Source organism: Sitodiplosis mosellana, unplaced genomic scaffold (assembly GCF_009176505.1).
Source record: "Sitodiplosis mosellana isolate CC-2019 unplaced genomic scaffold, AAFC_SMos_1.0 Smas_scaffold_38, whole genome shotgun sequence".
NCBI classification, from domain to species: domain Eukaryota; kingdom Metazoa; phylum Arthropoda; class Insecta; order Diptera; family Cecidomyiidae; genus Sitodiplosis; species Sitodiplosis mosellana.
The window spans coordinates 52,031-78,801 of record NW_022595280.1 but is presented as its reverse complement, the minus strand read 5'-3'; the positions used below and the strand labels follow the sequence as shown (position 1 = coordinate 78,801).

The 26,771-nt window shown below is 36.1% G+C and overlaps 6 protein-coding genes across 6 annotated transcripts; 2 read left to right on the top strand and 4 right to left on the bottom strand.

The window, feature by feature from the left end:
- The first annotated feature begins 44 nt into the window (after positions 1-44).
- On the top strand, positions 45-26,771 carry LOC129569568 (serine/threonine-protein kinase S6KL). Its single transcript, XM_055448552.1, has 9 exons — positions 45-1,277; positions 2,310-2,434; positions 2,529-2,763; positions 2,858-2,981; positions 3,101-3,199; positions 3,286-3,444; positions 6,181-6,287; positions 26,197-26,541; positions 26,625-26,771. Exons 1-9 carry the CDS (start codon positions 1,056-1,058, stop codon positions 26,664-26,666), a joined length of 1,458 nt encoding a protein of 485 aa, XP_055304527.1. The 5' UTR covers positions 45-1,055; the 3' UTR covers positions 26,667-26,771.
- LOC129569571 (autophagy-related protein 101) lies at positions 3,440-5,962 on the top strand. The gene has a single exon (XM_055448556.1). The coding sequence runs from the start codon at positions 3,585-3,587 to the stop codon at positions 4,236-4,238; it is 654 nt and encodes a 217-aa protein (XP_055304531.1). The 5' UTR covers positions 3,440-3,584; the 3' UTR covers positions 4,239-5,962.
- LOC129569570 (uncharacterized) lies at positions 8,623-14,463 on the bottom strand. The gene is made up of 3 exons (XM_055448555.1): positions 14,257-14,463; positions 10,391-10,977; positions 8,623-10,209 (listed from the first exon to the last, which is right to left on the bottom strand). Exons 2-3 carry the CDS (start codon positions 10,974-10,976, stop codon positions 9,857-9,859), a joined length of 939 nt encoding a protein of 312 aa, XP_055304530.1. The 5' UTR covers position 10,977; positions 14,257-14,463; the 3' UTR covers positions 8,623-9,856.
- On the bottom strand, positions 23,686-24,449 carry LOC129569572 (phosphatidylinositol N-acetylglucosaminyltransferase subunit P). Its single transcript, XM_055448557.1, has one exon. It carries the CDS (start codon positions 24,447-24,449, stop codon positions 23,841-23,843), a length of 609 nt encoding a protein of 202 aa, XP_055304532.1. The 3' UTR covers positions 23,686-23,840.
- Positions 23,686-25,205, bottom strand: LOC129569573 (EKC/KEOPS complex subunit LAGE3). The gene is made up of 3 exons (XM_055448559.1): positions 25,020-25,205; positions 24,739-24,867; positions 23,686-24,658 (listed from the first exon to the last, which is right to left on the bottom strand). Exons 1-3 carry the CDS (start codon positions 25,052-25,054, stop codon positions 24,532-24,534), a joined length of 291 nt encoding a protein of 96 aa, XP_055304534.1. The 5' UTR covers positions 25,055-25,205; the 3' UTR covers positions 23,686-24,531.
- Positions 25,469-26,080, bottom strand: LOC129569574 (mitochondrial import inner membrane translocase subunit Tim8). The gene is made up of 2 exons (XM_055448560.1): positions 25,873-26,080; positions 25,469-25,786 (listed from the first exon to the last, which is right to left on the bottom strand). The coding sequence occupies exons 1-2, from the start codon at positions 25,966-25,968 to the stop codon at positions 25,619-25,621; spliced, it is 264 nt and encodes an 87-aa protein (XP_055304535.1). The 5' UTR covers positions 25,969-26,080; the 3' UTR covers positions 25,469-25,618.

Below are 26,771 nucleotides of genomic sequence, written 5' to 3'. Positions count from 1 at the left end.
CTCATTTGGTGTTGCCCGACGCGAAATCGTAATGAAAAGGCTGCAGAGAGAGAAAGAGTGTGTGTGTGTCCGAGTGAGAGAACGAGATTCAGTCAGTAGGCTTGTTTTGGTCATTTAATTATTTCCTGGTTTCAATTGAATAACAATAAATTATTAGCAGTTTTTTGCGCTTTTTTATCATTTCCCTTCGGAGCATAAGCAATTTCCGTAGTTCAAGAGATTGGGATAGTTCGATTCTAAATATCATATAAAAAATAAATAAATAATAAAATACACACCAAAAATCAAACGGAATTTCATTCAAATGTATGGTATTCGGTTGTCCCAAAAATGTCGATAGAAAAATTAAACGCAATTATTGGTAGTGGCACGTGTGAAAAGTGAAACTAGAAAGTAGTAGCTTCAGTGTCAAAAGTGTTCATGTGACATAATATTTTTGTTTCAATCGCACATCAGTCAATAGCGAGAAACATCAAACTCAACACCAACAAATTATTTCGTCAGACAAAAGAAAAGAGACATTATTCAACAAAAAAAAAATTTTTCTTCTCGTCATTGCTTCGTTTCGTGTAATTGCAAAATTGTGTGTGGAAAATAAAAACATTTTGATGGAATAGAAAAAGAAGAGGACTTGAAAACGGAAAAAAGAGCAGAGCAAATAAAAATCCGACAGAACAAAGAAAGAAGAAAAAAAACAAGCAACAAACAAACAAATAGCCTTTAAGTGTACAGAACATTTCTATTTAATCAATTTTTTGTTAGTTCATCGTTCAATTCAATTCTCTGTTGTTGCGCGTACATTTGTGTTCTTTCTTCGCTTAGAAATTAGTGTTACGGAATATTTAGTTTCAACGTGATAACAAAAACGAATTCATAGAATAGATTTTAAAAGGAAAAAAAACCACCAAAATTAGTCTGTAAATATGTAATGATTGAGAAAGAAGACGAAAACAAACACCAAAACCCATCCACAAGTGCAGACGCAATTGGCTACTATTTTCGCTGTGTCTATCCAATATATAAAAAAACGGAAAAAAACGTTATTCGTAAATTTCATGGGCAATTTGATTAGTCGAAGTGCAAATCGAACCGCACACGAAGAACAGCCACCACATACGAATTCAGCAACAAATACGAATCGCATTCGATTTTCCGCGTCATCGTCGTCATTAGCGAATTTCACGAGCAAATATCTCTTCAGATCACGTAGATCGTACTCCTTATCGACTATCAATCCTATCGCTAGCAGTGAACAGCCAACAAAAACATCGCATCAGGTAATTAGACGCATTTTACAGGGAAGAAAAATGAAAAACCAAATGCAAAATAAGCTCATTACGAAAAGAAAAGACGCATTAAAAATAAATCGACTGTATATGGTTGATGGATTGGTGTTTTGCCTACAAATCCCGATTCCCTTAAAAAAATGGACGGTTTTACAATTTTTACTTCGCATTTGTTTCGTCGTCGTCGAAGTTGTGACGGTGATTAATGGCTTGCTGTCCGTGTTAGTATATCCCTGTGTGTGTGCGTGTTTTATTTTATTTTGGATAACAACAACAACACAAACGCTAGACATTGAAAACTAACAATGTTTTTGTATTATATGAGATAGACATTTGTCCAGTGGCTAGAACGAGACAAACGTATGCGCGACGAGAATGCGTGCTCGATTTGTTTCCAACACATTAGAACATGTTTTTTTCGTTCGTTCGTTCGTTCGTCTCTTGTCACAAAATTGCCTCATAGATTTCGTTGCTTCACCTTCAGCTGGTTTTCTGCGTCGAAATATGTAAAACCGATTGAATTATCAGACAATTCAGCTAAATTCTTATGACATTTTGCAATATCAACACGCAATTTGAATTAGACAATTCACAACGAGAAAATGATGTTGTTTGCGTTTTATTCTGTCGTGACACAGAAAAAGGTCACGATTTCAAATTATTATTGCTTTGCTTGGGCGCGCGCGAGAGAAAGTCGCTTTTGACATTTGAATTCTATTCGCTCGGCTTCGCCAATTGTGAACAAAGACACCAATACAAAATTATTAGAAAGTTGCCGACATCGAGTGCGACTGTATGAGATCCATACAGTATGACTTGCATGTACATAGACGGGAATCCATTTGCATGTTTCGGTGAATGGAACACTTTTGTCCCAAAATCAGCTGTTCTCAAATCGTCTTCACATTTCATTCGAAAATAACAAACTCGGTGACATACATAGATAGCGGTGTTGTTTATGTTTGTCTTATTTTTTGTTGTTGCATTTTACTAATTTAAATGTTTGTTTGTTGCCATTTACAGCGCTTTGGATGGAATTTTGCCATTTTAAATCGTAACGCATCGAATTTGATTAGTCGCAGTCGTAGCCGTTTAGTCAACTTTTCACGATCGCTGCCACACATCACTCTTCCACACTTTTTAACCAGGTAAATTGTTGACATAAATCATTCTAATCAAGTATTAATTTCAATCAATTGTCAGTGATTCTAAAACATTCCTTCCATTTCCTCCAATTTTCAGATCAACATCAACTCTATCGCCGGATGAATTAGCCACTCAAAGTCGCAGCATTTGGCCAACACCAACGATTGTCTTGCTATTTTCGCCGCAATTTAAGCTCATCAATCTCGAGTATTTGAATGAAACGTACAAATTCCATGGAGTAATTGCGTCTGGTGCATTCGGTACTGTGTATCGCGTCATCGACCGCAATGAGAAGACGGAATTTGCATTGAAAGTTCTCGAAAAATCTCAGGTAAATGATCATGAGCATGTGTGCTCGTCCATTCATTGTTGAAATTGAATATTGAATTAACCGTAACCGAGTTTCCGTTATATTATTTCATTAGATCATCCGAGATAAAGCGGTGCGGCAATTGAAGAATGAAGTGGACATCCAAAGCGTATGCGGTCACAACACGTTCATTGTTAAGTTGATAGCATTTTGGCAATCGCATCGAGAAATTTATTTGCGTAAGTTGAACACTCATGTGATTAGGTCAATTGATTTGATTAGCCCGAATTTGGAGTCAACCAAAGTTAATCATCTTCTACGTGTCTCTCTCTCTCTCTCTCTCTCTCCTTTCTTACAGTGTCTGAATATATTGGTGGCGGTGAACTGTTCGACACAATTCGTAAATTTCCGTACAAATTGGTTCAATTGTATGTGGCCGAAATCGCCGTTGCTCTAGGTAAATTGACAGGACTCATTTTTATTGAACGTACATGATTTGATTAAACTGAACCATGTGTTTCTATTTTTTATGTGCGTTTCTAGACTTCCTGCACAACGCCGGCGTAATTTATCGTGATTTAAAAGCCGAGAATATTCTTCTGGACGACGCTTTTCACATCAAACTCACCGATTTCGGATTGAGTAAATTCTTAAAAATTGGACAACGCACTCACACACTCTGCGGAACACTACAGTACATGGGTACGACTTTAAGACTTAACATACACAAGATTAACAAATACCAAACACAATACTAAACACAAAAGAAAAAAAACAATCCAACTGACACACCTACATAATTTGATTGAGTGAAAAGTAAAAAAAAATCACCAAAACCGAACATGAATGCACGATCGCAAGTGTTTGAATTGGCAATGGAAGGTCACCAAGTCGATGAGGCGCTGGCTTCGATTTTCCACACGATTTTGTTCCATCGAAGCCTCGGCAAGTTTGTATATAATGGCGAAACCACTTATTCCGTTGGTTCAGTTGGATTTACTGATGTAGATTGCAATTTCTTTGACATGACTTATGTGTGCTGCACATCCGAACAGCTCGATCACACGCTCAAACGTGAAATTCGAGCATTTAGCGAACAATTGCGTAGCAATGACAGCCTCGGCACCGGCCAAATAACGCTTGAATTTTTTGAAAAGAAAAAACGATGGGTACGAACACCGGAATCGGTGCCATGGGAAATTTGGACCGTTCATTTTGAATTGCTACATCTAACCGATCCCGACGAACGGATGTTCCAACGTGAACGCGTCAGTGAGGTATTGACCGAAAAAATTCTCTATATCACCGATGTGATGAACAAGCAAGATTATCTGCCGAAAATGCCTAGCCAATCGGATATTGATTTTGTGTTTGACACATCATATGCCGACGTGCAACCATACTTATTCAAATGTAAATACAACACAGCCGGACCAAGTGAATCGTCCGTTGGCCACTCAATGAAAAAATTCATCAAAGAAACCCTCTCACTTTGACTATTAGCAATTCGAATTGTGCTACAATCCTTCCTCATGTTTTAGACTCACACACACACAACTAATTTTTCGTTTTTTCTCTTTTTTTTGAAAATTAAATCATCATTATTGTCGTCAACTGTGAACTTTTTTCAAATTTTATCGAGCATCATTATTATACTCGATTTTTTTTTTAATTTTTAAAATCAATTGACTCTTTTCAAAACTAATTGGAACCCACTATTTCGTTTTGATAAACTGCATAAATTTATGTTCTCATATCGATTAGATTTGGTATTTGTAAGTGATAAAAAAACAGCAGAAAAAAAAATCATACAAAAAATATCAGATGTTCTCCGTAGAAATTAGATTAATGCAATTGAAAAGGAACATAATGTGCAGAAAGAGAAAAGAACGAGTTTGTTCTGCGGGCATCTCGCATGATTCGTTCAACTTGTTCACTTCATGCAATCCAATCAAATCAAAGCCAAATTCCAAAGACATTTTTGGCGGCCTGATTAAAAAAAAATCTACCCACAAAATTAGCGCTTAGACATGAACAGATAAACAAACCTTTAAGTAGATTTACTTCGATTTAATGTGATTTAAAAAATGCAGAAAAAAAACAACAAAAAACAGATGCAAACAAAAATTGTCTAGAGTTATGAACTAATTGTGAAATATTCGTGTAAATTGCTGTTCATAATGCGGATTTAAAAAATAATGTATTAATTTTAGAAACAAATTGGAAAGAAATTACCAGCTGGCATAATAGCCGTATCGAATTGAAAGTTGAACTTTTGAGGCAGAGACAAAGCGAAAAAGAGTGAGATTATATGGGGAGAAAAGTGAAATACGAGATCAGGCCATTCGTCGCCAGGAACTTGAATTTGAGCGAAAATTACTTGAATCGTTATGAAAATTGTGTTATAGTTTATTTTTTATTTACATTCTTCAGTTGAACTCGATTCGTTGGTGAAAGAGTGTTTCGAGTCGAAAACTTTCGGCGAATTGGCGGCTGAAGATGCTCTATTGCAATTGTGTTTACTAATTTATGTGTTAAAGCTGGTGATAGAAAGAAAGCAAGCAATTTTCAATTTTATCGAGTTTCCATCAATTTGTTGCATATTAAACACCTTTTTCATTTTGTCATACTGAACATATTTGGTTTCTTCGACTGACGAAATGTTGAAGACGAAATTTTGAAGTCGAAAAGAAAAAAAGGGGAAGAAAGAAAGAGAAAAATAAGAACAATTGATCGAACATACGATCGTATACAAATTATTAGAACATTTTGTGATCTGAATAAAAACGAGCTTTGAAATGAACCATATGCGATTTCAGAAAAAGAAGAAGAAGAAGTTCATCTTTCAATTTGATATGGTTATTAGTCAGAAACACTTGAACAACTTGCTATTGATGAAAGTGATCTGGGTAAAAAAAAAACGAAGCAAAATAGATGTGACACAAGAAAAAGATAAAAACAAATGAAAAAAAAACACACAATATTACAGTAATATAAATAACAACAACAGCAAAACATAGTACCATAAACATAGGTTTAATTTATGCAACAGACATAAGAACAGAAGAATATAACCGCAACAATAACGAATTGTACAAGAAAACGATGATGCAAAACAAGTGAATAAACAAACAAAAAATGTTTTATATTTATTTTAATGAAGTAATCGAGAAATGATTCAAAATGAATTAAAATTTTCTATTTAACAAAAATCAAATGATCCGATTGTCTTTTCTTCTCTTCGTATTCCCCCTTCTATGGTATTGTGCCATTGTTTTTTCTCTAACAAAAACTTGTGCTAACACTATGCCTATCATTTTTATGAATTTTGTTTGGTGTTTGGGATCTTGATGTCTATGTTAATGGTAAGTATTCGATACCAATTTTAAAACGTTCTTTTTTTGTTCTTTTTTCCCATTTTTTGCGGATAAAATGTAGCACCGGAAATTCTTTTGGCAATACGGAGCGGAGATTTTGTTGAGTATGATCACTCGGTCGATTGGTATTCGTTGGGAGTAGTCGCGTGTCGAATGCTAACAAATCAGGTACGAATAATGTTTTTTTCGTTGGTTTTGATTGATTCACCAATTCAAGGCCTATTCAAAAAAAATTTTGTATACATTCCAAACAATGAATGAGACTGGCTCATCGCACGTCTTGCTGTGATAATTGAAACCAACTCTCTTCTGGTCGAACACAAAATATGAACACACATGTGTTGATGACACAGCACAAATTGCATCAATGAAATGTTTTTTTTTTCGACTATCCGAAAAAAAAAATTGTTATAACAATCTGACGAAATCCCCGCAAGCTAAACTACGGAAGCTTGTTCTAGCACAGCTATAACAAAAGTAAAACAGTGCAAGTGAAAAATGAACATTTCAACAATCAGATCACGATCATGATTTGCATTCATTTCAAACTTCAACCACTTCCCAATACAAACTGTTGACAGAAGAAAAAAAAATGAACACACACACACTTCAACAACGTATCGCACAATAACGTAATGATTGCGTCCATTAAACAGCAACAACGACTCGCCATTCCGCAGCAAGTGTAATTTAGTATTCTAATTACAAAACCAAACCCGTTTCAATGCTGAACTGCTTTTGTCAGTTTTGATCATAGCTTTTGTTTGTTTGTTTCTTTTATTTGGCGATTTTTCCAATTGTCAGACTGTCTATGACGGTTTTGAACTCTGAGCCAGACACTACACGACCATTCACAAAGTTCGTGGATTGTTTTCGCATGTGTTTCGAATCGAACTTTCGATAAATTCACTTATATGTGAGATGCTTATAGGTCAAGCATTCAAAGGTAATTTTAACAATAAAACGAATATATTGAATTTTGGATAAATCAAACTGGTCATTGTCACCGAATTTTGAACCAAGCATAATGGCGCCACTGAAAGTTTGTTTATCTCGTTGTGGTCAATCGTCAACAAGTAGACAAAGTGATTCATCACCATCATTACCATTTGTATATTCGATGTATAAATAATAAATCATTTGCAAATCAGCGGCGGTTTTGCGTTTTACTGAAGACTTTGGTTTGAAGTAAAGTAAATATTTTGATCTTGCTACGTCCTAGCTAAATTTAAACAAACGTTTTTTTTTCACTCTTTCGAATAACAAAAGCAGTGTTGACGAAGCGCCGGTTCGCTTGTGAACTTGGCTGTGAATCATACCGAAAGCGAAGGAATGTCGCAAATTTCGTTCAGAATCGAACAAAATTGCTTCAGCTCTGGATTGCAACAACAAATCACGAAATAATTTTCGTCAAATACTATCTTGACGAATGACTGTGGAGAATTTCACAACGATGCGTTGGAAGACAAGTGCTTCGGCTAAATGACATTAAATTCGATGTAATATGATTGAAGCGAATGAAAAACGCCGACCGAAAATAAACTTGATCAAAGTAAATGCTCAATGGAATTTTACCCGACATGAACTCGCCACTCGTCGTTTTATTGCATGCCATTCTTTCAGCTGGGCTGGTCTGCGTTGCTCCACGTGATCGCATTTGATTAATGTTATCATTCAAACATTCTTTGATGAATTGCCGGGTCCATTACTGATACCATTTCATGTGCATCAAAAATGAAGCTTTTGCTATTAAAACTTCAATGAAAATCGATCCATTTAAAGCCTAAAATTGATAAGGCCCATCAATATTGCTTGAATTGTGTATCAGCCTATTAGTGTTGCGGTCAGAACCCAGATATTTTGTTTCGAGAAATAGTATTTCTTATCGTTCGATCGCATTCTTACATGTGAACACGAACGTTTAAATCAAAATCCATTAAGGATTTAGGGAAGATTCACTAGGGAAGATTTACTATCCAAAGAGAGAAGAAAAGAAAAATAAAGCATTGAATAAAAAAAAAATCATTGGAAAATATTGATTTAGTCAAATTCATCTATTCAGATGAAACTTTCCAATCCAAAACCGTCTCTAGCCACTGTTCAGTCCATTTTATGAATTGCTTGAGTTTCGCGTACGTTCTATGTTCTGATGCATCGCGCAATATTTCGCAAAGTGATAAAAGCTAGTTTAATTTGATTATCGCAGTTTGCAAGTCGTTCGTCAATCATTGTATTAACTTGCGATGAAGCGTTTTGTGTTACGCGCATCGAGCAATCGTAATTCACACTGATAGACTTGTTGTGATCTGCATGCGACGCTATTTCAACGGAATAATTTGCTCTTTTTTGTTGTCTAATTCAATGGGATGTGTGTTTGGGCGTGTTGTCAAGAGCGAGGTGCTAAAATGATTTAGTTTCTGTATCAAATCTTTCCATCTTCAGGAAGTTTGTCGCTATAAACCAATGAACTTTTGCAATATGCTAATAAAAACGAACATTTATGTCGATTTAAATAAATGAATTGAGTCCTTTATTTCCTTATCATCATGTTACACGGACAAAAGTTTTCCATAGTTTTTACATTTAAAATTCAGATTCTAATGCTGCGTTCTAATTAGAATAGTAAAAAAAAAGAAGTATGTGTGTGTGTATGTGTGTGTGTGATGCTTAAATGACTTATATTGTGTTGCGTTATATTTCGATTAAATTTTTGTTTCATCTCTGGAAAGCGTTATTGCATTTGATTGTATCAAATTGAGTGTAATCTTCTGACCTTTTTTTTTGGGCGACGGAGAAAGATCGAGAAAATCGAATCTCATATTGCGACATATGGTTGTGATCCATTGGCCAGAGATTCTGTGTGAGATGGTAATAATTTTTTCAAATTTTCCAATTGGCATTCATTAAAGCCGTGCAAATGGAATAATGATTATGTTCCGTCGGCCATAAAACAGTTCAGTTAAATTGCGTTGGTTCTCGTTGTCCGTTATATTATTTAATATGCATAGCGGCATTTTTCATTATGTTAAGATCGAGAGAGAGGGAGAGAGCGAGCAAAAGAGTATGACCGCAGAAGACAAAGCAGACAAAAGAGTGTGTGTGTGTGTGTGAAAGATTTAATATTCGCAAAGGAAGAATCAATCATGGCCCATTTCATCTGTCTTCGTCTCCGAAAGTACTCGATCAAGCGATTTGATTTTGATAAGATTGCACGTCATGCTTCTCATGCTGTCTAAGATTTATAATTTTGGTGATTGTGCACTTTTTGATTTCTTGTTTGTACTGCTAATGTCACTCAGTGTGCAAATTGCAATTGAATAAAAAAAAATGGAGAATTACTAACGTATATCGAATTGATTATGATTATTATTACGGAATGAATCACATTTAATAAAATACGTAAGACAATTTGTTTTTTTAAAGAAATTATAATGAAAACTTATGCAAAAGAAAACTGAAGAAATCCTACGACAAAGTCAAAATTAATCTATTTTTTTAAAGATGAGCTAAAATTTCGCCGATTGTTTGATTTTTTGTTTCATCTTCATCAGAAAGTCTATGGTACGATTGATGACGATCGCCCATCCAGAAAATGTTTTTGCAGAAACTCACAATGATTCCGTTTTGAATTGGTTTATTTCGCTTTCATTTAAAATAATAAGATTAAGAACAGGATGAGTGTGTTTTTTTTTGTTTTTTTTCTCTGTTATTACGACGACTGTTGAACTTCCGGATGTTTAGGCATCCTTCTTCTTCTCTGGTTCTTCTTGAGATTCTTTTGATTCTTCCGAACTACTTGACTCCTCTGAATCTATTTTTTTCTCGCTGCTTCCGCTGCTTGATACATCGACTGGAGCAACCGTTGGTTCAACCGCTGAAGCGGCGACGATTGGCACAGCCGTTGGGTCTTGTGCACTTCGTTCTTGTGGCTGAGATTGGGCAAGTGCCTGAGCTACTTGTTGTGGTTGTTGTGGCTGTTCTGGGGCGGCTTGAACCTGTCCAGCTGGTACTGGCAAGGCTGATTTTTGCTCTGGATCTACAACGGCAGCGGGTTGTTGCACGTTTTCGGATACAATTGCAACTGGGGCCTCTGTTTAAAACCAAAGAGCAAATACGAAACGTTTTAGTAAAAAGACAGGGATTTTGGATTTTCTTTCGTTTTTTTTTTTCTCAATAAAAGAAAATTATCAAGTTTTGACATGAAGTTTGAAAAAAGGAGAAAAAATAAAGAAAAAAATGGAAAATTAAGAGAAAAAAATTTCTTTGCTAACCTGCGTCGATTTTCTTTTCGCTAGCAAGTCCGGCTGGTACAACGGGGACAACTGTAGATTCGACGGCTTGTTTAGCCTCTGGAATAGCGGCAGCAACGGCTGGCAAAGTTGGAACAACTTCAACTGGTTGTTGAACGGCGACTGATTTCACACTTTCGGCTGGTTGTTGCTCAACCGTTGGTGTAACGACTTCGGCAATGGCTTCTTCTTTTGCTGGTGTGCCTGGTAACGATTTGCCAGTAACTTGTTCTGGTTGGGCGACTTCAACGGGTTTCACAGTTGGTTGTTCAACGGGCACTTCGCGTTTCTTTTCCTCAGCTTTCGCTGGAGCTGGTTCCTCTTTCTTTGATGGCAAAGCTTGTGGTTCGGGGATTTTCTCGAGGTCAATGGGCAATGACTTTTGTGTGGCTGGCACTTCGGTGACGGCAACAGCTGGGACAACTGGTTGTTCTGGTGCAGTTTTTACGACGGGTGTTACATCGGGTACAACTGGTGTGGCCGTTGAAACGGGCTCATCAGCAGGAATCGGATTTGATGCAGCAATTACGAGCACTGCGCTCAACAAGCAAATTTGTAGCGATTTCATTCTAAATTTAAATAAAAAAAAGAAAACAGCGAATGTATTCAGATTCTCTACTTAACAAAAAAAAACAGTTCATAACGATTCATTCATTGCATCAGAGGGAGCTTAGATTAACAGCGTGTGGTAAACAGACTCAATAAAAGAAAGACAGTTTCAACATCGCGTCGCTTAGAACCATTTAAGTAAATTCAATTCTCAAGTCAGTTTGTTTGCCGTGAGTGCGCGGGTTTTGTTTTTCTGTTTGTTTCGTTTCCTTGATACGATACGCCGTGCAAATGCGGCAGATGATGAAGAAAGAGCAGAACACGTATCATTAAAATGGGATGAATTGAATTGAATTCATTCCATTTATGTTGCGTTACATTTCATTTACATCAATCGAATCTAAATATGTGTATGCGCAATGTGTGTACGGATTTGGTCGTTACCTATGATTCTATGAACCGCATTGTGAACTGATGTATGCATAAGCTTTTTTTTCTGCCTTAAATAGAGGCTAATTGCTTTTCTTCTTGAGAAATGTCGTTGGATTAGCACAAAACGGAAGTTTAATCAAAATATTGCGACAACGAACGAAAACTGTATATACAACGAGCGAAAAAAAGGCGGGCAGCAGTAACAACAGCAAAGCTGTTGTGTGTATGCCAAACGATGGAATGTGTCGTGTGAAAGACATAAAAAAAGCATCGCTACCGCAATAAAATATGGCTGTCAACAATCGTTTAAAGTACAAGTTCATGCATTCACGCGTCGTCGCCTGCTCAATGTTCGCTCAATGGTTCAACGCTCAATTGAGTGTGACGTGAATATTCTGGCAATGATTTGTTGTGTGTACGAAATATCAGCTCAGAAGTGTTCATCTCAAGCAATAGATTATGCTAATTTGCATGCTTCTGTGTCTGAATGAGTCAATTGATTGTTGAATGCGTTAAAACGCAAAAATATCGCATTTAAATGGAATGAGTCACTTGAGCTGAGCGTAAAGAAAGTGTTGAAATCAACATTATAATGCCGATTCCGGCTTTTGACTCGAGAATATTCCCGTAATTCGAATTAAGCGCTGTTGTCTAATTAAATGCAATGATAGAATCAATGGCCAATTTTCATCGTGAAAAATATAAATAGCAAAAACAGAATATATCTCATAACGCCAATTGCATTTTGCAAATGAGGCTGGTTTTCCAAACGGATTTAGGCACTTAAACGGCCTTAAATCAATGTTATTTACATAGAAACACGCACGGAAACGGGTCAACGGTGCGAAATGCAAACGAGATATGACGATCGTGCGCGAATCAAACGGGATCCGACGCTAAAAAAACGATATAAACAAAACATGCGAATTGTGGAAGCATTGCAAAGCCTTCGCATGCAAACATTTTACTACGACTCATCATCATCGCATGTTTAATATGAACAATGCGTGGAAAAGTACAGACATTTTCGTCGAGTTTTGTGTATGGCCAAAAATCAGTACACAGAAAAGTGCTAAAAATCGCACAGCCCAAACACGGACAGAAGCGCAGTGTGGTGATAATTTTGTGTTCCGTTTTCACGATCACGTAATCGGCATCATCTTACGTAGTCGAATATGTACTAGCTACTCCTTGCATATCATATAGATATACAAAAAAAATATCCAAACAAAAAAAATACATTACGACAAAACAAATCGAATTCAATATATTTACAAAACGAACGAGACGGCGACGTAATTCATTAAAGAAATCAAAACAGGAATAATCGACGGAGAGAGAGAGAGAGAACGAAATAAAAATAAAATTGTATCGCTGGCGATTTGTCATCTTGATTACAGACAGATAATATCGATGTATGCACATAAATGCATATTAAGTCTACGACCAAAGAATTAATAATTCAACGGTTCAAGCGCAATATGGGTAAAATATGTCATTTTAATGAGCAATTTTATCGCCGTCGAAGATTCTTTACCGCCACCACCGTAACGCGTGAATTGCAGTAATCGATTCCTTGCAAATCGGTTTCATAATCGCGCTTTTATTGAATAATCGCATCAAGAAATATCGACAATCATTTTCGAGCATTATCGAATTACATTAATATTTATAACGCGGTGTGTGTGAGTAAGCGAGAAATGGATTAAATTACAATGTTTTTTTTTCTTCGCCGACGGACAAGGATTGAATTACATTTTCGGCTTTTGGTTTTTTTTTCGTGGAATTTTATGGAATTTTTTTTTCTACCTCATTATTCTCTTATTCGTTAAGTTCTTGCTCAAACTCTAATTTACTTGTCGCTTCGACGAAAAATGTGAGTCATTTTTGGTATTAAATGCTAAAAAGAGCCGTCGTTAATTATTGTTGTTTGTAATGGACTCTTCCTTGTAGTTTTGATGTACACCGCAGGTGTGAAACGATGACTTCAGGAATTTGTAATTTTTTTCACTCTCTTGCTCATTTGTTGGCAACTATTGTTTCGAATTTACGAGATAATAAGGCTACTAAAACGTAATTAGGTGAAAATTCCAGAGCAAATTCAGCGAGAGAATCGAACAATCGTACTTCTGATGCTCCTTTAAGTGATTTATGGCCTAATAAAGTACATTTTATTTGTTTTTCGCTCAACAATTGTTTTCCATCGGAATTATTCACAATTTTTCCGTTTGATTATCAATGGCATTCGTTCAAATGATTACGACCTTTACGGAATTCATGAATGAATTCACCAAGTTTTGCACATGCATTTAATATGGAGATTACTACCGAACTGATTACTTTTGAAGCTGACGAGGCTAATTTAACGAGATTGAAGAAAAAAACAAATTTGAAATCGTAGGAAAAAAGTTTGAAAAATGAATATCGTAGGAAAAATGGAGAGAGAACAAAAGAATTGTCCCTAGTAATGAGTGAAACATTTCAGTTGTGATAGTAAAAATAAATTTATGAATTATACAACGGTAAAGAATTATTTCTTAATTTATCGAAATTTATGACTTTGTTTTCCTATTCTTTTCGACTAATAATGGAAGAAAAATCGCAAAAATTTGCGCATCAATGAAATAAATAGCCGATGAGTCAATAAAAAAGTCACATTTTTCTAAGTATCAAGTATCGATTAGCGGAAAAACACAATTCTGCGTTCAAAACACACAACAACAACAACAACGACGACGACGACAAATTCCGTGTGACAATGGAATGAAAAGGAATTTGATCGGTTACCTAGCAATCGGAGGGGTCCGTGGAAGTGAAAGGAAAAGAAGCAAGAAATTCGATAGAAAAATAATAATGTTGTCACTCACCTGAAATAGATATCTTGTTTGTCCTTTTCACTAGAGAAAAAAAATTCAAATCGTACTTCAACGCACTTTTCTTTATGTCACAAATTCACAGCAACTGTTTAACTGAAAAATTTTTCGGTTGAGAATATACTTCTGATATGTTTGTTTTTTTTGTGGGTCGGTCGAAAAAAAGGTTGACTTCGAGTGTTGTGTCCGTTGTCAAAACAGTATTTGAAATGATTGAGAGTGAGACGTCTGCTTTTATATGCAGCATGAGCGACTATGTATCGGGGCAAACTATATGAGCGGTGACGTTGTCGATGTATTGAAAGTGCTTTTGTGTGTTACTTTGGCCACATCAGTGTATTTGTGTAAGTTGTGTGCGTGCATTTCGTTCTCAATGGCTTGGTGGTGGTGGAGTGGGGCAACGACACGATTACAAAGCACTAAGCAACTTACGAATCCTATTTGAGATCATTACTTTTGATCTTTTCCTTCTTCGTGTGGTTCTTGTTGCCACTATTTTTCTTCTAGTTTATACTCTCACTGTGCGAATTAGGCTTTTTGTGTATGTGTGTGATGCTACTACTTTTGTGCATATTATTTTTTCCCTTCGAAGGAGCTTTAGATTCTTTCGATAGTTTTCTGGTGCTTGAGAGAGAAAACACGCAGAAAATCGATATGCTTTGAAGTACACTTATCGTCGAAGGGAACCTTATAGCGACATAAGAAATCGGAACCGACACTCGGACCGTTGACAAACACTAATGAGAACGAGGAAAAACGTTCACAATTCTCTTTTTTTTTTCATTTTGCAAATACTGACAATGACTTGAATACGGTGTGTGTGTGCATTTGTTTCGATTGAAAAGTAATTTCACTTTTAATTGCAGCCAGACTCGAACAGAATGATCCAAACCAAACAATTATTCAAGTGATTAATTTTTGCTTTGCAAACAACAAAAATAAACATAAATTATTAATACCGATTAATTGAAAAGTAAAAAAAAATATGAATAGCAATTTTATCTGATCTCATGTCGTGGACTGTATTGTTCACACATTGATTTCTAAACGGTGGCTCTTTCGCTGTTTGCAAGGGAACTAACAAGCTGTTCCGAATGACTAGAATTGCATTCGTTTACGAAAACAGAAGAAAAAAAATAACAGAAACCATGAGGGAAAGAGCGAGATAGACGAAAAGTGAGGAGAAACGTGTCGCACTGAAATGAAGTCATATTTGGCTAAGGCGAATATATGATTTACTATCAAAATGAGCCGAATGTCTCGGGCAATTGATTTGTGCATGTGAACGCGCACGGTGTCTCGTTCTCGCTGCGGTCTGCATTAACATAGTGCTAAATAAACATAACATGCATGCAGACAACAACTGGCATTCACAATCAGTCGGATTGAATCTGATTGAATTTGTTGGCTGATGATAAATCGTCGCTTCGCTCTTCGTTATTCTTATGCAATTTTCTTTTGATTTTTTTTTCTGCTGTTTTTCGTCTAAATGTTAACGTGTGCAAAATGGACACGACACAAACGTGTTGCACACACGACACACGAAATGATTTCAAGTCCGTCGCGCTTAGCATCAACAGCGACAACGGCAGCAGTAGCAATGGCACAAAGAAATGGAGACAACGATGAGAAATGTGCGCCGAACCGAACCGCAAAACTCATGCAATTTACATGACGATGGTGGATATTTATCATTGATGCAATGTCTCATGCTGCATGTTCGCTGTGTGTGCACACGCGAACGGCTTCTCATTTTTGTGTTTTCGTTAACATCAATATGTCCATTAAATTATTACGGTCGATGTAAAATCGCGATATTGATGATTACATTCTCAATTAATCGGTCAATAGATTCTTCGGTTTCTCTCGTGTTGTGCGCCTCGAGTCTATATTAGTTGTTACAACAGTATATTGTTATACGCGTATTAAATAAGATTTGTTGAAATGATCGAACACCGATTTCATACCCGATACAATCGTTTCGACGTGGTGGTAATGATGTGCTAGCAGTCATAACCACTTTGTGCCTCACATCCGAGACGTGATATTGACAATATCGGAGAGCCGGAGATGCAATTTTATTCGAACGATTATCATAATCACAACCGGCACTCTCTCAAAAGAATCTGGTTGCTAATCGCATGCAGGGTAATTAGTTTTTTTTTCTCGTTCGATTTGTATGGTTTTAGTGCACCGGATGTTTACTGTCCTTAGAACGGCATGTGAACACACACGCTGAGCCGTCATCGTGGAACCATTTCTTTTTGTTACTAACTCAATTGCCAGCGACAAAGCGTTTTGTTCTTTATTTTCGTTTTCGTACCTGGCGAAGTGATAAGAAAAAGAATTTCTATTTAGTGTTTAAGCCAGTTTAGGTTTATTTTTGGGAAAGAATAAGATAAATGTCATAACAGTCAATCAGAAGCATTACATAGTATTGAACAGTATCGCTACCTGAATTGTTACTTAAACAAAACATTTGTTATTATTTATTTTGAAAATTTTTGTTTTATGGATATACAACATTTGAAGGAAAAAAATGGTTGTTGCCTTACCTTTTCAGTTTTTTCTAATTTATCAAAAAAAAAAGTTCAAGCAGAATGGTAAAAATTCCCAAATAAACAATCCTTAGCGAAATTTTTTCTTGGGTAATTCCAAAAGTCATAAAACTCCTGATAAAAGTAAATGTTTCGCATTTCAAATTATGGCTCAGAAATTGTCTAGTCTCTTTCAATAGTTTTCTTTGATAACGATCACTACACAGTGACTGTGTCATGCTTTCCTAGTGTTTGTTGTTTCTTTTCCGTATAATCAAGTCAAAGTCTATGCCAATGTCAGATTCTTTGGAAAGAGACTTGGAATAAGTTCACCGAAAGCGAACACTGAGTCTTGAAATTTTTCTTTTGTGCCGTCACTAAAACTATTTTACTCTAAAGTGAAATTAAGTTCAAAATGAAAACGTATTCCGATGAGCCGACAACGTTGAGCGTTTTAAGCCTTCTTCAGACTGAAGAAGAGTTTGATTGAATAAGAAAAATGCGTACGCACAATTAAATTTATGGTTGAGCATAATAAATTTGCATACAACTGCATAAAACACGTAGAAAACGACGGAGCAAATTGGAGAGAAAAAAGGGAAAAAAATGTACACAAACATTTTGATTGCAATTAAAATTGATAATAGCCAAGTGAAGTGGCGTAGAAGCCTATAATATAGAGGATATAAAAGAATAAGCGGTGGAGAGTCGGTGCATGTTAAGCATAGATGAAGAAACGGAGACAAGCCATAAAAGGAACAACAGCACATAAATGTGCGCGTATAAAAAAGGGAGCATTGATGCAACATTGAAATATGCTGGTTTCGCTTTCAGGTTCGCCTCCATTATATTCAGTTTGCGCACTTGCGCGACAAAACAATTGCAATATTAGGTCGCGTATAAAACAAATTCGTTTATTTTCAAGACATGATTGCATCGCAATGATGAGAAAACTACGGGCAGCCCTCAACAAGCAGCCAAAAGACAAAGAAATCTTGACAATGAAATACCATTCGCTTGGGAACCACTGAAGATTATCTTTGGGCAAAAACATTGCCATTTATGGCGGTTTTTCTCTGTTCTTTTTCTTTAAAAAGAAAACATTAACCAACGATAGAGATGGTATCAATGGCAACGCAAATAAATTCAACATGACAAGAAAAAATCTGCTGCAATAGCTAGTTTTCGAAATAGAGATAGAGAGAGACAGAGAGAGAGACAAATAGGTGATTCATCATGTCATTATTATTCAAAATAAAAAAAAGAACTCAATTGTATACGACAAAATCATTTAAATTGAATTTCGTTTAGCAGGCAGTCGTTTGTACTAGATGTCATTTCAAATCAATCAGACATAAACACTTTGAATCGAAATTATTTCAAGTTGCATATTTTTTTGTCAAAATAGAATCGGAATTTTTGCACGCAGAAATCCACACGCTTGGTGATAATCGTAGTTTTGTTTGTATTCTCACGTGTTTACGTGATTATGCACCGAATTGTGTGTTGTACAAAAGGCTGATTTCTTCTTCGTTTCTGTTCGTTGCACATAGAATTTATCAAGCGAATAAAAATAATCTATATTCAGAATATAATCAATTCCATTTATAAAATATTTTTGCAGTTTCCTTTGTTACTTTGGTCTCTATCTCTCTATTTTGTTTGTGTCGTAAACGTGAGCTAAGAATTGCACGAGACGAAGGCCGAAAAAGGCAAAAAATGGCAAAATTGATTACATTGTAGGTAAGTGGCCGAAGAACATTCGAGCAGACAATGAAGGGATTCGTTGCAGTCAAAAGAAAAACTAAAAAAACACACACATACACACTGAAATAACGTTTGGATTGCATTGAAAACTATTTATAATGTGCATAGTTAATAAAAAAAAAACGACGACGACGAAGAAATACCGTGCGCATGCATTTGCTTTGAAAAGGATGAAAATGAATGCGCGTATTCACCGCTTGTTGTAATTTCTTACCTCCAGAGGTTTTCTCTACGGTGTGTTTGTTCTATTTATAATTTCGAATCGTTGTCGTTTGGCTCTTTGGCTACTGTCGTTTTTACTCACCACTTGTTGCCACTTGAGAACAAGCGCATCGGCCGCTTTCGTTCCATCTTTTTACAACGACCTAGGCTGTGTTATGCTGTGTGCACCGACACAGCATAGTTTCATGCGACGTCAGGAATGTGTTTTTTTCTCTCTTGTCTCTTTGCACCAAAGTGCACTATTTAGTCGTTGTCGTTGTTTTGCACCGCAGGCCAAATGGATGTCGTCAAACAGTAGTAAATAGTGTAAACAATTGAAAAAAGAATAAAATTAATGTTGATAACAAGCCAAAAGAGATGTGAATAAACAGGTAGTTAATCAAGCGAGAAAGAACAAAACGCACCACAATACACGCGGTGCAACAGATAGAATAATCACACAAACACGGTGAAGGTAGTAAAGAAGCGATCGTCGATAGCTTCGAGACCACGTATATTTGCACAGCAATAGTGTAAATTTATATCGCTCTGGCATCGAGTAGAAAAATAAACATTTTTAATTGCGATGCGCGCAGTGCATTAACTTGTTCTCTGTCGATGGTCTCTTCTCGGTTCATACATAGATGGTGGACACATTTAATGTGCACAATTTTTCCTTATTCTCCTGTACTGCGCACAGCACTTACCCATTTATGTCCAGATGCACGTGAATCGAACATGTATAAATAATGTTTGAATGATTTATGTTATGACGCGATGCGATGTACGTTTACAGAAATAGAAGAGAGAAAATAATGTAGAAAATTATCAGGCTCCTGAATCGCCGCAGTCGTTGTTGTCTTCGTCCACTGGCCACCGTTTCCTCTCTCTCTCTCTCTCTCTCTCTCTCTCTCATTTCATTCCCTTCATTCGTTTATGCATAACAAGCCATGCATTTCGCTATTTTTCATTGCACTGAACTTGAGCTCATTTCAATTTGAAAAAGAAGAAAAAAACCAACAATTTTATACAAATATTCTTTAAATGGCCATTTATTTATAGCTTTTATTAGAAAACAGAATTTAATTGTAATGTTTTTCTACTTGTGCTCGGACTTATCGTCATCATCTTTGTCGCTGGGCATGTCATGCGACATTTGAATCATGCTCGGTTTACGGCTTGACTTCGTTTGTTCCTCATCGTCCATATGCATTGAATCACATGATTGGTAGCGTGCTTCGTCGTCATCAACGTCAATAATCGCGCATCCAACCAACGATTCACGCTTCCTGGTTACATCATTGTACAAATCGCGTTGTGCATCTAAGATGCTTTTGCGTCGTCCAGCTTTGTACGATGCAGATGCAAATTTCAGAACGTTTTTCGTCGATTGTCTTGGCGCAATGCCAACTTTTCCCTTTTGATAAACGGCCTCCTTCAACGGGGTCATCTTGTCGATTACTTCGGTGGATTTTTCTTTGCATGAGATGTCTTCAATCACGCTGACTGTCGTTAGGATTTGCAGCAATTCTTCGAGTAATCGTGCTCGATGCACTTCAAATGGTACGTCATCATCATTTCGAAGCGCTGCACCGAGTTTTTTCTTCAATTGCCCCAAAATCCCTAACAAACGATCAATTTCCTCACGATGTTTCGCATTATTCTCTTCTTGCATTTCACAATCTTTTTGCCGTTCAACCAATTGCGCTTTGATCGCATCCAATTTCGATTTGGATTCATTCAATTCTTTTCGTGAAACTGTTTCTCGTACCTCAGCCATTTTTCGTAACTTGCCTGATTCGTCAATGTTTTTCACTTTATTTTTCAGTTTCTCACATTGATTTGTCAAACGAGCAATGACTTTTAAATATTTCTCACCGGCTGCCACCAAAAATGCATTCTCCTCCAAAATTGATTCACCAATTTGACGCGTTTCCGTGTGTTGCTTTCGCAAGTTCTCATTTTCGCCCGTCACCCGTTCAACCGTATACAAAAGACGCTTGATTTCATTGTTTATTGCAATATTCTCTCGAGTTAGCCGCTGAACATGGGCCGCTGTTCGGATTTGATTGGCTTGCGTAAACTCATTGGAGAGTTCCAATAATCTGCCTTCGAGTTGATTTTTCAATAGCACCTTCTCTCGAATTTGTTTCGTCTCCAATTCGTACAGAGTGTCTTTGTGCCGTTGTTCTTGCTCTTTCAAATTTCGATCCTGTTGATCGAACTTTGCCATTAAATCGTCGTGCTGCAAACGAAACTCCTCTAAATAGTTCAATTTACCGGACAATAATTTGATTTCCGAAGACAATGCTTCGTGCATCGATTTGAATTTTGATTCCCAATCTTTGATGATATTTTGAAATTTTTCCGTTTCTTCTTTCCTCACTTTGGCCAATTCCGATAATTTCTCTTCCAAATCCTTTATTTCACTACTCTGGGTGCGAACAGTACGATTCAAAAATGTAATGATATCCGCTCGGTCTTCGTCAAGTTGAATCATCGCCGTTTCCAATTCCACATTTTTCTCTTCGACTTCGGCATTTCGTTTTCGTAAATTTGCTAGCTTTGTATTGAGATCATTGATGGTGATTTCAAAAAATGTCTTGTCCACCGCACTCAATTGCTCTTTGTTCTCTTTTTGGCCTTTTTTATCGGCCTTTTTGTCTTTTTTCGGCATTTTTGACACTGTTTTCTTTTTGCTGGCTTCACTTAATTTAGCTTCACGTTTCTTTTGGCGTCTATTTCAATCGTTTCGTGGAATTCCTTCATAACAACTGAAATAATGCACAACCGTTTCGATGGAGAGTGTTCGGTGAAAAGCCCAATTGTCATGGTAACTGAAATCGTTGACAAATATCGAACAAATAACCTGTTAAATTCATTGTTAACCTGACACAATTCCAATGCGGTGGAAAATTCCTTAGAATCGTAGCGATTTCATGCAACGGAATTCTCTGTCTGCGTTTTGCATGTGAATACATTGTTGTCACAACAACGGAATGATACAAACCGGAATGAATTCAACTTGAACTTGTTGTCCAGCATAATGATAACAAATCGAAAGAGAAAAAAAAACACACAAAACTAATTAACAAAATGCTGACCACCTTGACTCGATCAGATTTTTTTTAGGACGTTTGTTTACAAGTGAATTTGCGTTTGTATGTTTTTTCCTGTCATAATGCATTATGATTTGATTCAGCCTCCATTATGATGATGCTAATAAAACATTATAAGTGGTACATGTGAATTTAATTGAGATTTTTACAGAAATTCATCAACCGACCGACAGCCGATGTGAATGTGGCGATGGGAATGTAAACGACATTTAGATGTGCACAACATCAGTATTTTATTGCTTTGTCGTGATGACTATTATGGGCTCTGATTTCAATGATTTTCTCTATCTGATTATTCTTGCTTTTCCATTTCCTTTTTTAATGTATGTTTTTAAAATTCCATTTTATCATCGTTTGTTGCTTTTTTTTCTCCGAATAATGCGTTAATTCTTCATTCAAGCCAATCATACACGAAGCAAAGAGAATTGCAGAAAAGAATCCGCACTCCGTAGTGATAGTGTGATTGAAGCGAAGAACAAGAACAGGAAAAATATAAAAATAGCTGCAAAAATCAGATCAACAACCTCATTGGCAATTAAAATTCTCGTTTCGCTTGACTCTTTTTCAATCACATCGTTGTCGACAAGCGATTACATAAAAATAATGATAACAAAGGCAAATCTCTCAACATCTCTTTTATCTGTTCGTTTTGCTATTTTTAACCTGTCTGCTCGTCGAAGTGTATTTTTCTCTCGCTACCTCTCGCCTATTCGGATGCAACGCAAATATTTGCAATTCATTCACGATAACAGCGAATGTTTCATCTTCTCGATATATAGATATATAGATATATAGAAAAATAAATGAGAAAAATGATGACAATATTTAATTTATGACGTTTGTCTGACGCCGAACGAGTTTAACGACTCTCTCATTGCATAATTGGCCACTTCTTATTCTGGCTGCGTCCAAACCATTCGCATATCGTTCATTTATAAATCGGTAGCGATTTGGATTATTCTTATTAACTGTTCTTTCTTATTTATTAATTCGCATATTATTTATTCACCGTTTTCCCATTTGTCTAACAATTTACTCTTTTTACGTGGTTTACATCATTCATGGGTGCGTTACATTTATTTTTCTATCACAAACAAAAGGTGGAAAAACATTTTTGCGTCGTACTCTTTTCGCAATCATTCGTAATTTTATTTTGTTTTTTCGTGCGATTCTCGTTGCTATTGATTCGCAAATTCTGTTTCTTTCATTCTTCTACAAATTTTAGTGAATCTCGTTGTAATTGATGGGTCAAAATGTAAATAAAACACCAAAAAAAAATTACATGAGATTAATAGAAACAGTAATTGGTTGAATGGTTATTATTAGTGTGGCTTATAATCGCAACCAATTTTAATGCTTACATTGTTATTTAATTACATCAGAAAGAACATTTGTTTTGCTTTTGTTTCATTGCATGCATAACCTCCATTTCGGAATACTTGCATGCCAAGATAGATATGTAGCCACAGCCCGTTATATTCAAATCAATTTTTATGCATTTCAAGAGCAACAAAACCTTTGTACATCACTTTAATTAAGTTGATATTAATTGAAATCGTTTTAATGTACAAGCAATTTATCTTTAGCAAATAATTAATATTCCGAATGGAAATGCAAATTTTGTTTACGCTTCGATTCGAATAGTTGGATGTAAAGAAAAATCCTCTTTTCGGGGTCAATTCATTATGAATATGCATCGATTAGTAGAGGAAAAAATGGGGAAGAAACAATCACGAACATATAATACAGTTAGAATTGCATTTATTTATCATTCTTTTCAAGAAATAACACGATTTGTATTTTTGTATTCATATTTTATTGTTCAATTTTCGTTTCGTTTTTAAATTCTTCAAAATTCTAGTTTTTGTGTTTCTTTTTTTTTAAATAAAAAGTATGGAAAATGCCAAACTAAGAACGATTCGGAAATCATATTCAAAGTAAAAAAATGCGCCCTTTATTCCTCAAGAAATAGTTCTTTGCAAACGTCGCCGACATCAAGGTCACACACGTTTGGCACGGTCTCACGTTTTTGCAACACTTTCAAATGGTTGGGCCGTTTGTGTAGCCAGCATTTGGTTTTATCGACACAGTCACAGTTGTCTCCAATGTCGCCGATTTCGCTTTCAGTTGGCTGATTGTCAATCTTATGCTCATTACAATATTTTTCAAAGAGCCAACTGTTGAAATTGTTCGATGCGTCGGCTGGTATTGCATCGACTTTATGCTCACATCGGCGACTAGACGATGGATCGATGTATTGGCAACGAACGATTGCATGTTTGTCGCGTAATGTGTGCACATCATTTAAATCATCTTGCATCGACAAATTCCACGGCGGATAAATGAGAAAGGCAAATACGGTCAGTGCACACAAAACCAAAATCGGTAGAAATAATGCGAAATATTTGTCTGGTAAATAGGTTAAACCGAGCACATCTTGAAGAAAATACTCGGGCAAAAGTGCCCAAGCAACGTATAAAACGAACAGTGTCTTGAAGGCTGAAAACCATGCAAATCCGTAAACTGCACGGTTTGGAGTGGGCGATGGCGTTGGTTCAGCCATTATTTTGGTACTTCTTTCTAAATTCTAATTCTAAATTCAAATGAGGTTGCTTATTGGGTCAATTCGATTGCTTCCGCTTATTCTATTCGTAGTCGTAAGTGGCGGCTGGAGGACCAAATTGTTGCATCGTTTCGGTACACAAAATAATCGCTTCGAGGAACGCATTCACACTAACGCGAACCTGTTTGGCTTGTACGGCTGAAAATGACCTAGAATATAGAGAAATTGAGAAAGATTTTTTAAAAGATTTAAAAAAAAAACAAGGATGAATCACATTAATGGCACTTACACTATGATATCATTCGACTCCAATTGAAGTTGCTTAGTTACGGCACTTCGTTTTGGCTCGGCATCAATTCTCAACACGTCGTAAGCAATTTCGGCTTGTCTTCTCGACGGGAATGGAATTCTTAAATCACTAAAATGAACGAAGATTTTTTAGTTGTTGTTTTTGTTTATTATTTTCTTCGACTAGTTCAAACTATCAAAGAGTTCATTGGTGTTTGAAAAAAGTTGTTGATAAAACGAGGTGTGACGCAATGCAAAAAAATGTGTACTTTATCTACTTACACGTTGTATCCGGTTGGTTTACCATTCGATTCCATAGCTAAGCCAGAAAAAACTGTTTCAATTTTAATGTGTTGAAGAATGATATTCCCTGGTTCTATCGCCAAATTCAAAATGTTTGTGTTAGAATTTATTCGGCACGATGAAATCAAGACATTGTTTTGCTTTTGAATCACTCTTGACAATGACAGCAAATTGTCAAATGAATGGAACATGTGGTGGAATGCTTCAATGGACCGAACAAAAGATGGCGCTTCGACCAATTACATTCGATTGTGGTTATGAATGAGATGTAGCGGTGTTATTACACAATTGTTTATTCCAATTGAATCATTCACTTGAATTGAACCTAAAATGAAATTTTATTTATTTTCAACGAATGTTCTGAATTGATTTAACTTTATATTCATGATGTTCATCATCTCAACGAATAAAAAAAAACCATGCTTCAATTGATATTGTTTGTCAATTTTTCCCGTTTATTCGAAGTACTTTACATTTTGTTAACATAAATTCTAAGTTTCGGTGTATTAATGCACGTCGATTTGCAAATGAACACACTAATTTGTAAATGCCTGCTCATCAGAAAAAGTCCAGAGCGTTTAGTCTTGATGTTTTTGCAAAAGTTGGGCAAAACGATTGGTGACCAGCAGCGATGTATCAATAAATCGGTCAACGCAATTTGATAAACATGTTTCGGCTTTGCTACTGAGTTTGCTTTCCGGTGTGTCAACGCATCGCTCCCAGCAAATTTCGGTGAATTCATGAATCTGTACAAACAATACGATCGGTGAAAATCAATTCAATTTTCATGTTCACAAAGTCGACATTGAATCAACCGATTCGATATACTCACTTGTGCATTAACTTGTGCCTTTTGTTTTTCGGCCATCAAAAAGTCTTGCAACTCTGAGTCACCGCCACTTGTTGGAGTTGAACTGTAATCGGACATTTTTGTGTGAATTTATTCGATTTTTCAATCAAAAATTTAGAAACACGGAAAATTGTGCTGGCCGGAACGGTGCGTGTGTGATTTTACACTGACTTCTGTCAAGTGATAAAATAAACATGCCTGTCAAAGATATGTCTTGTGTGTCAGTCATTTAAAACTCATCCCTATTGACAAAATCCATTGAAACCGAAAAAGTGTAATCATTTGAAATTTTCGTTATTTTTTCAGTTGCCCGAAGTCGTTGAAGCAGAAATGAAGACAAGTACCTCCAATCCCACATCCATTTCGGATTTTACGGATAATAGCCGTGCAAATAATAAGCTTCGAGATGAACTCAATCGACTTCCATTATCACCTACGTTACCAGCTTTAAAATCCAAATGCAATGACCGTCAATCCACGCAAGGAACGGTTCGTTTGCCCGTGGAATATTCAACACTTCCATCGGACGGACAGGATTTGTTGGAGCGATTATTGGAATTCCGTCCAGAGCGTCGTATTCGTTCAATATTTTCATTACAACGTATTGCATTTTTCATGGGATTCAACTTCGATGATGCCAAGAAGAAAAAAGTATAACACATTTTTGCATCAATCTTTAATAAAATCCATAAATTTAAATCGATATGCATTCTATTTTTTTCATTGTTCATTAGATAAACCCACTTGATCTGATGGATTCTACGGAAATTTACTGATTATACAAGTAGTGCCTTACTATTCACATAAGAAATGTTAGAATTCCGTCCGCTTTCTATTTTTCTAGCACATAAATAATAAAAAAACAATTATTGAAAACTACA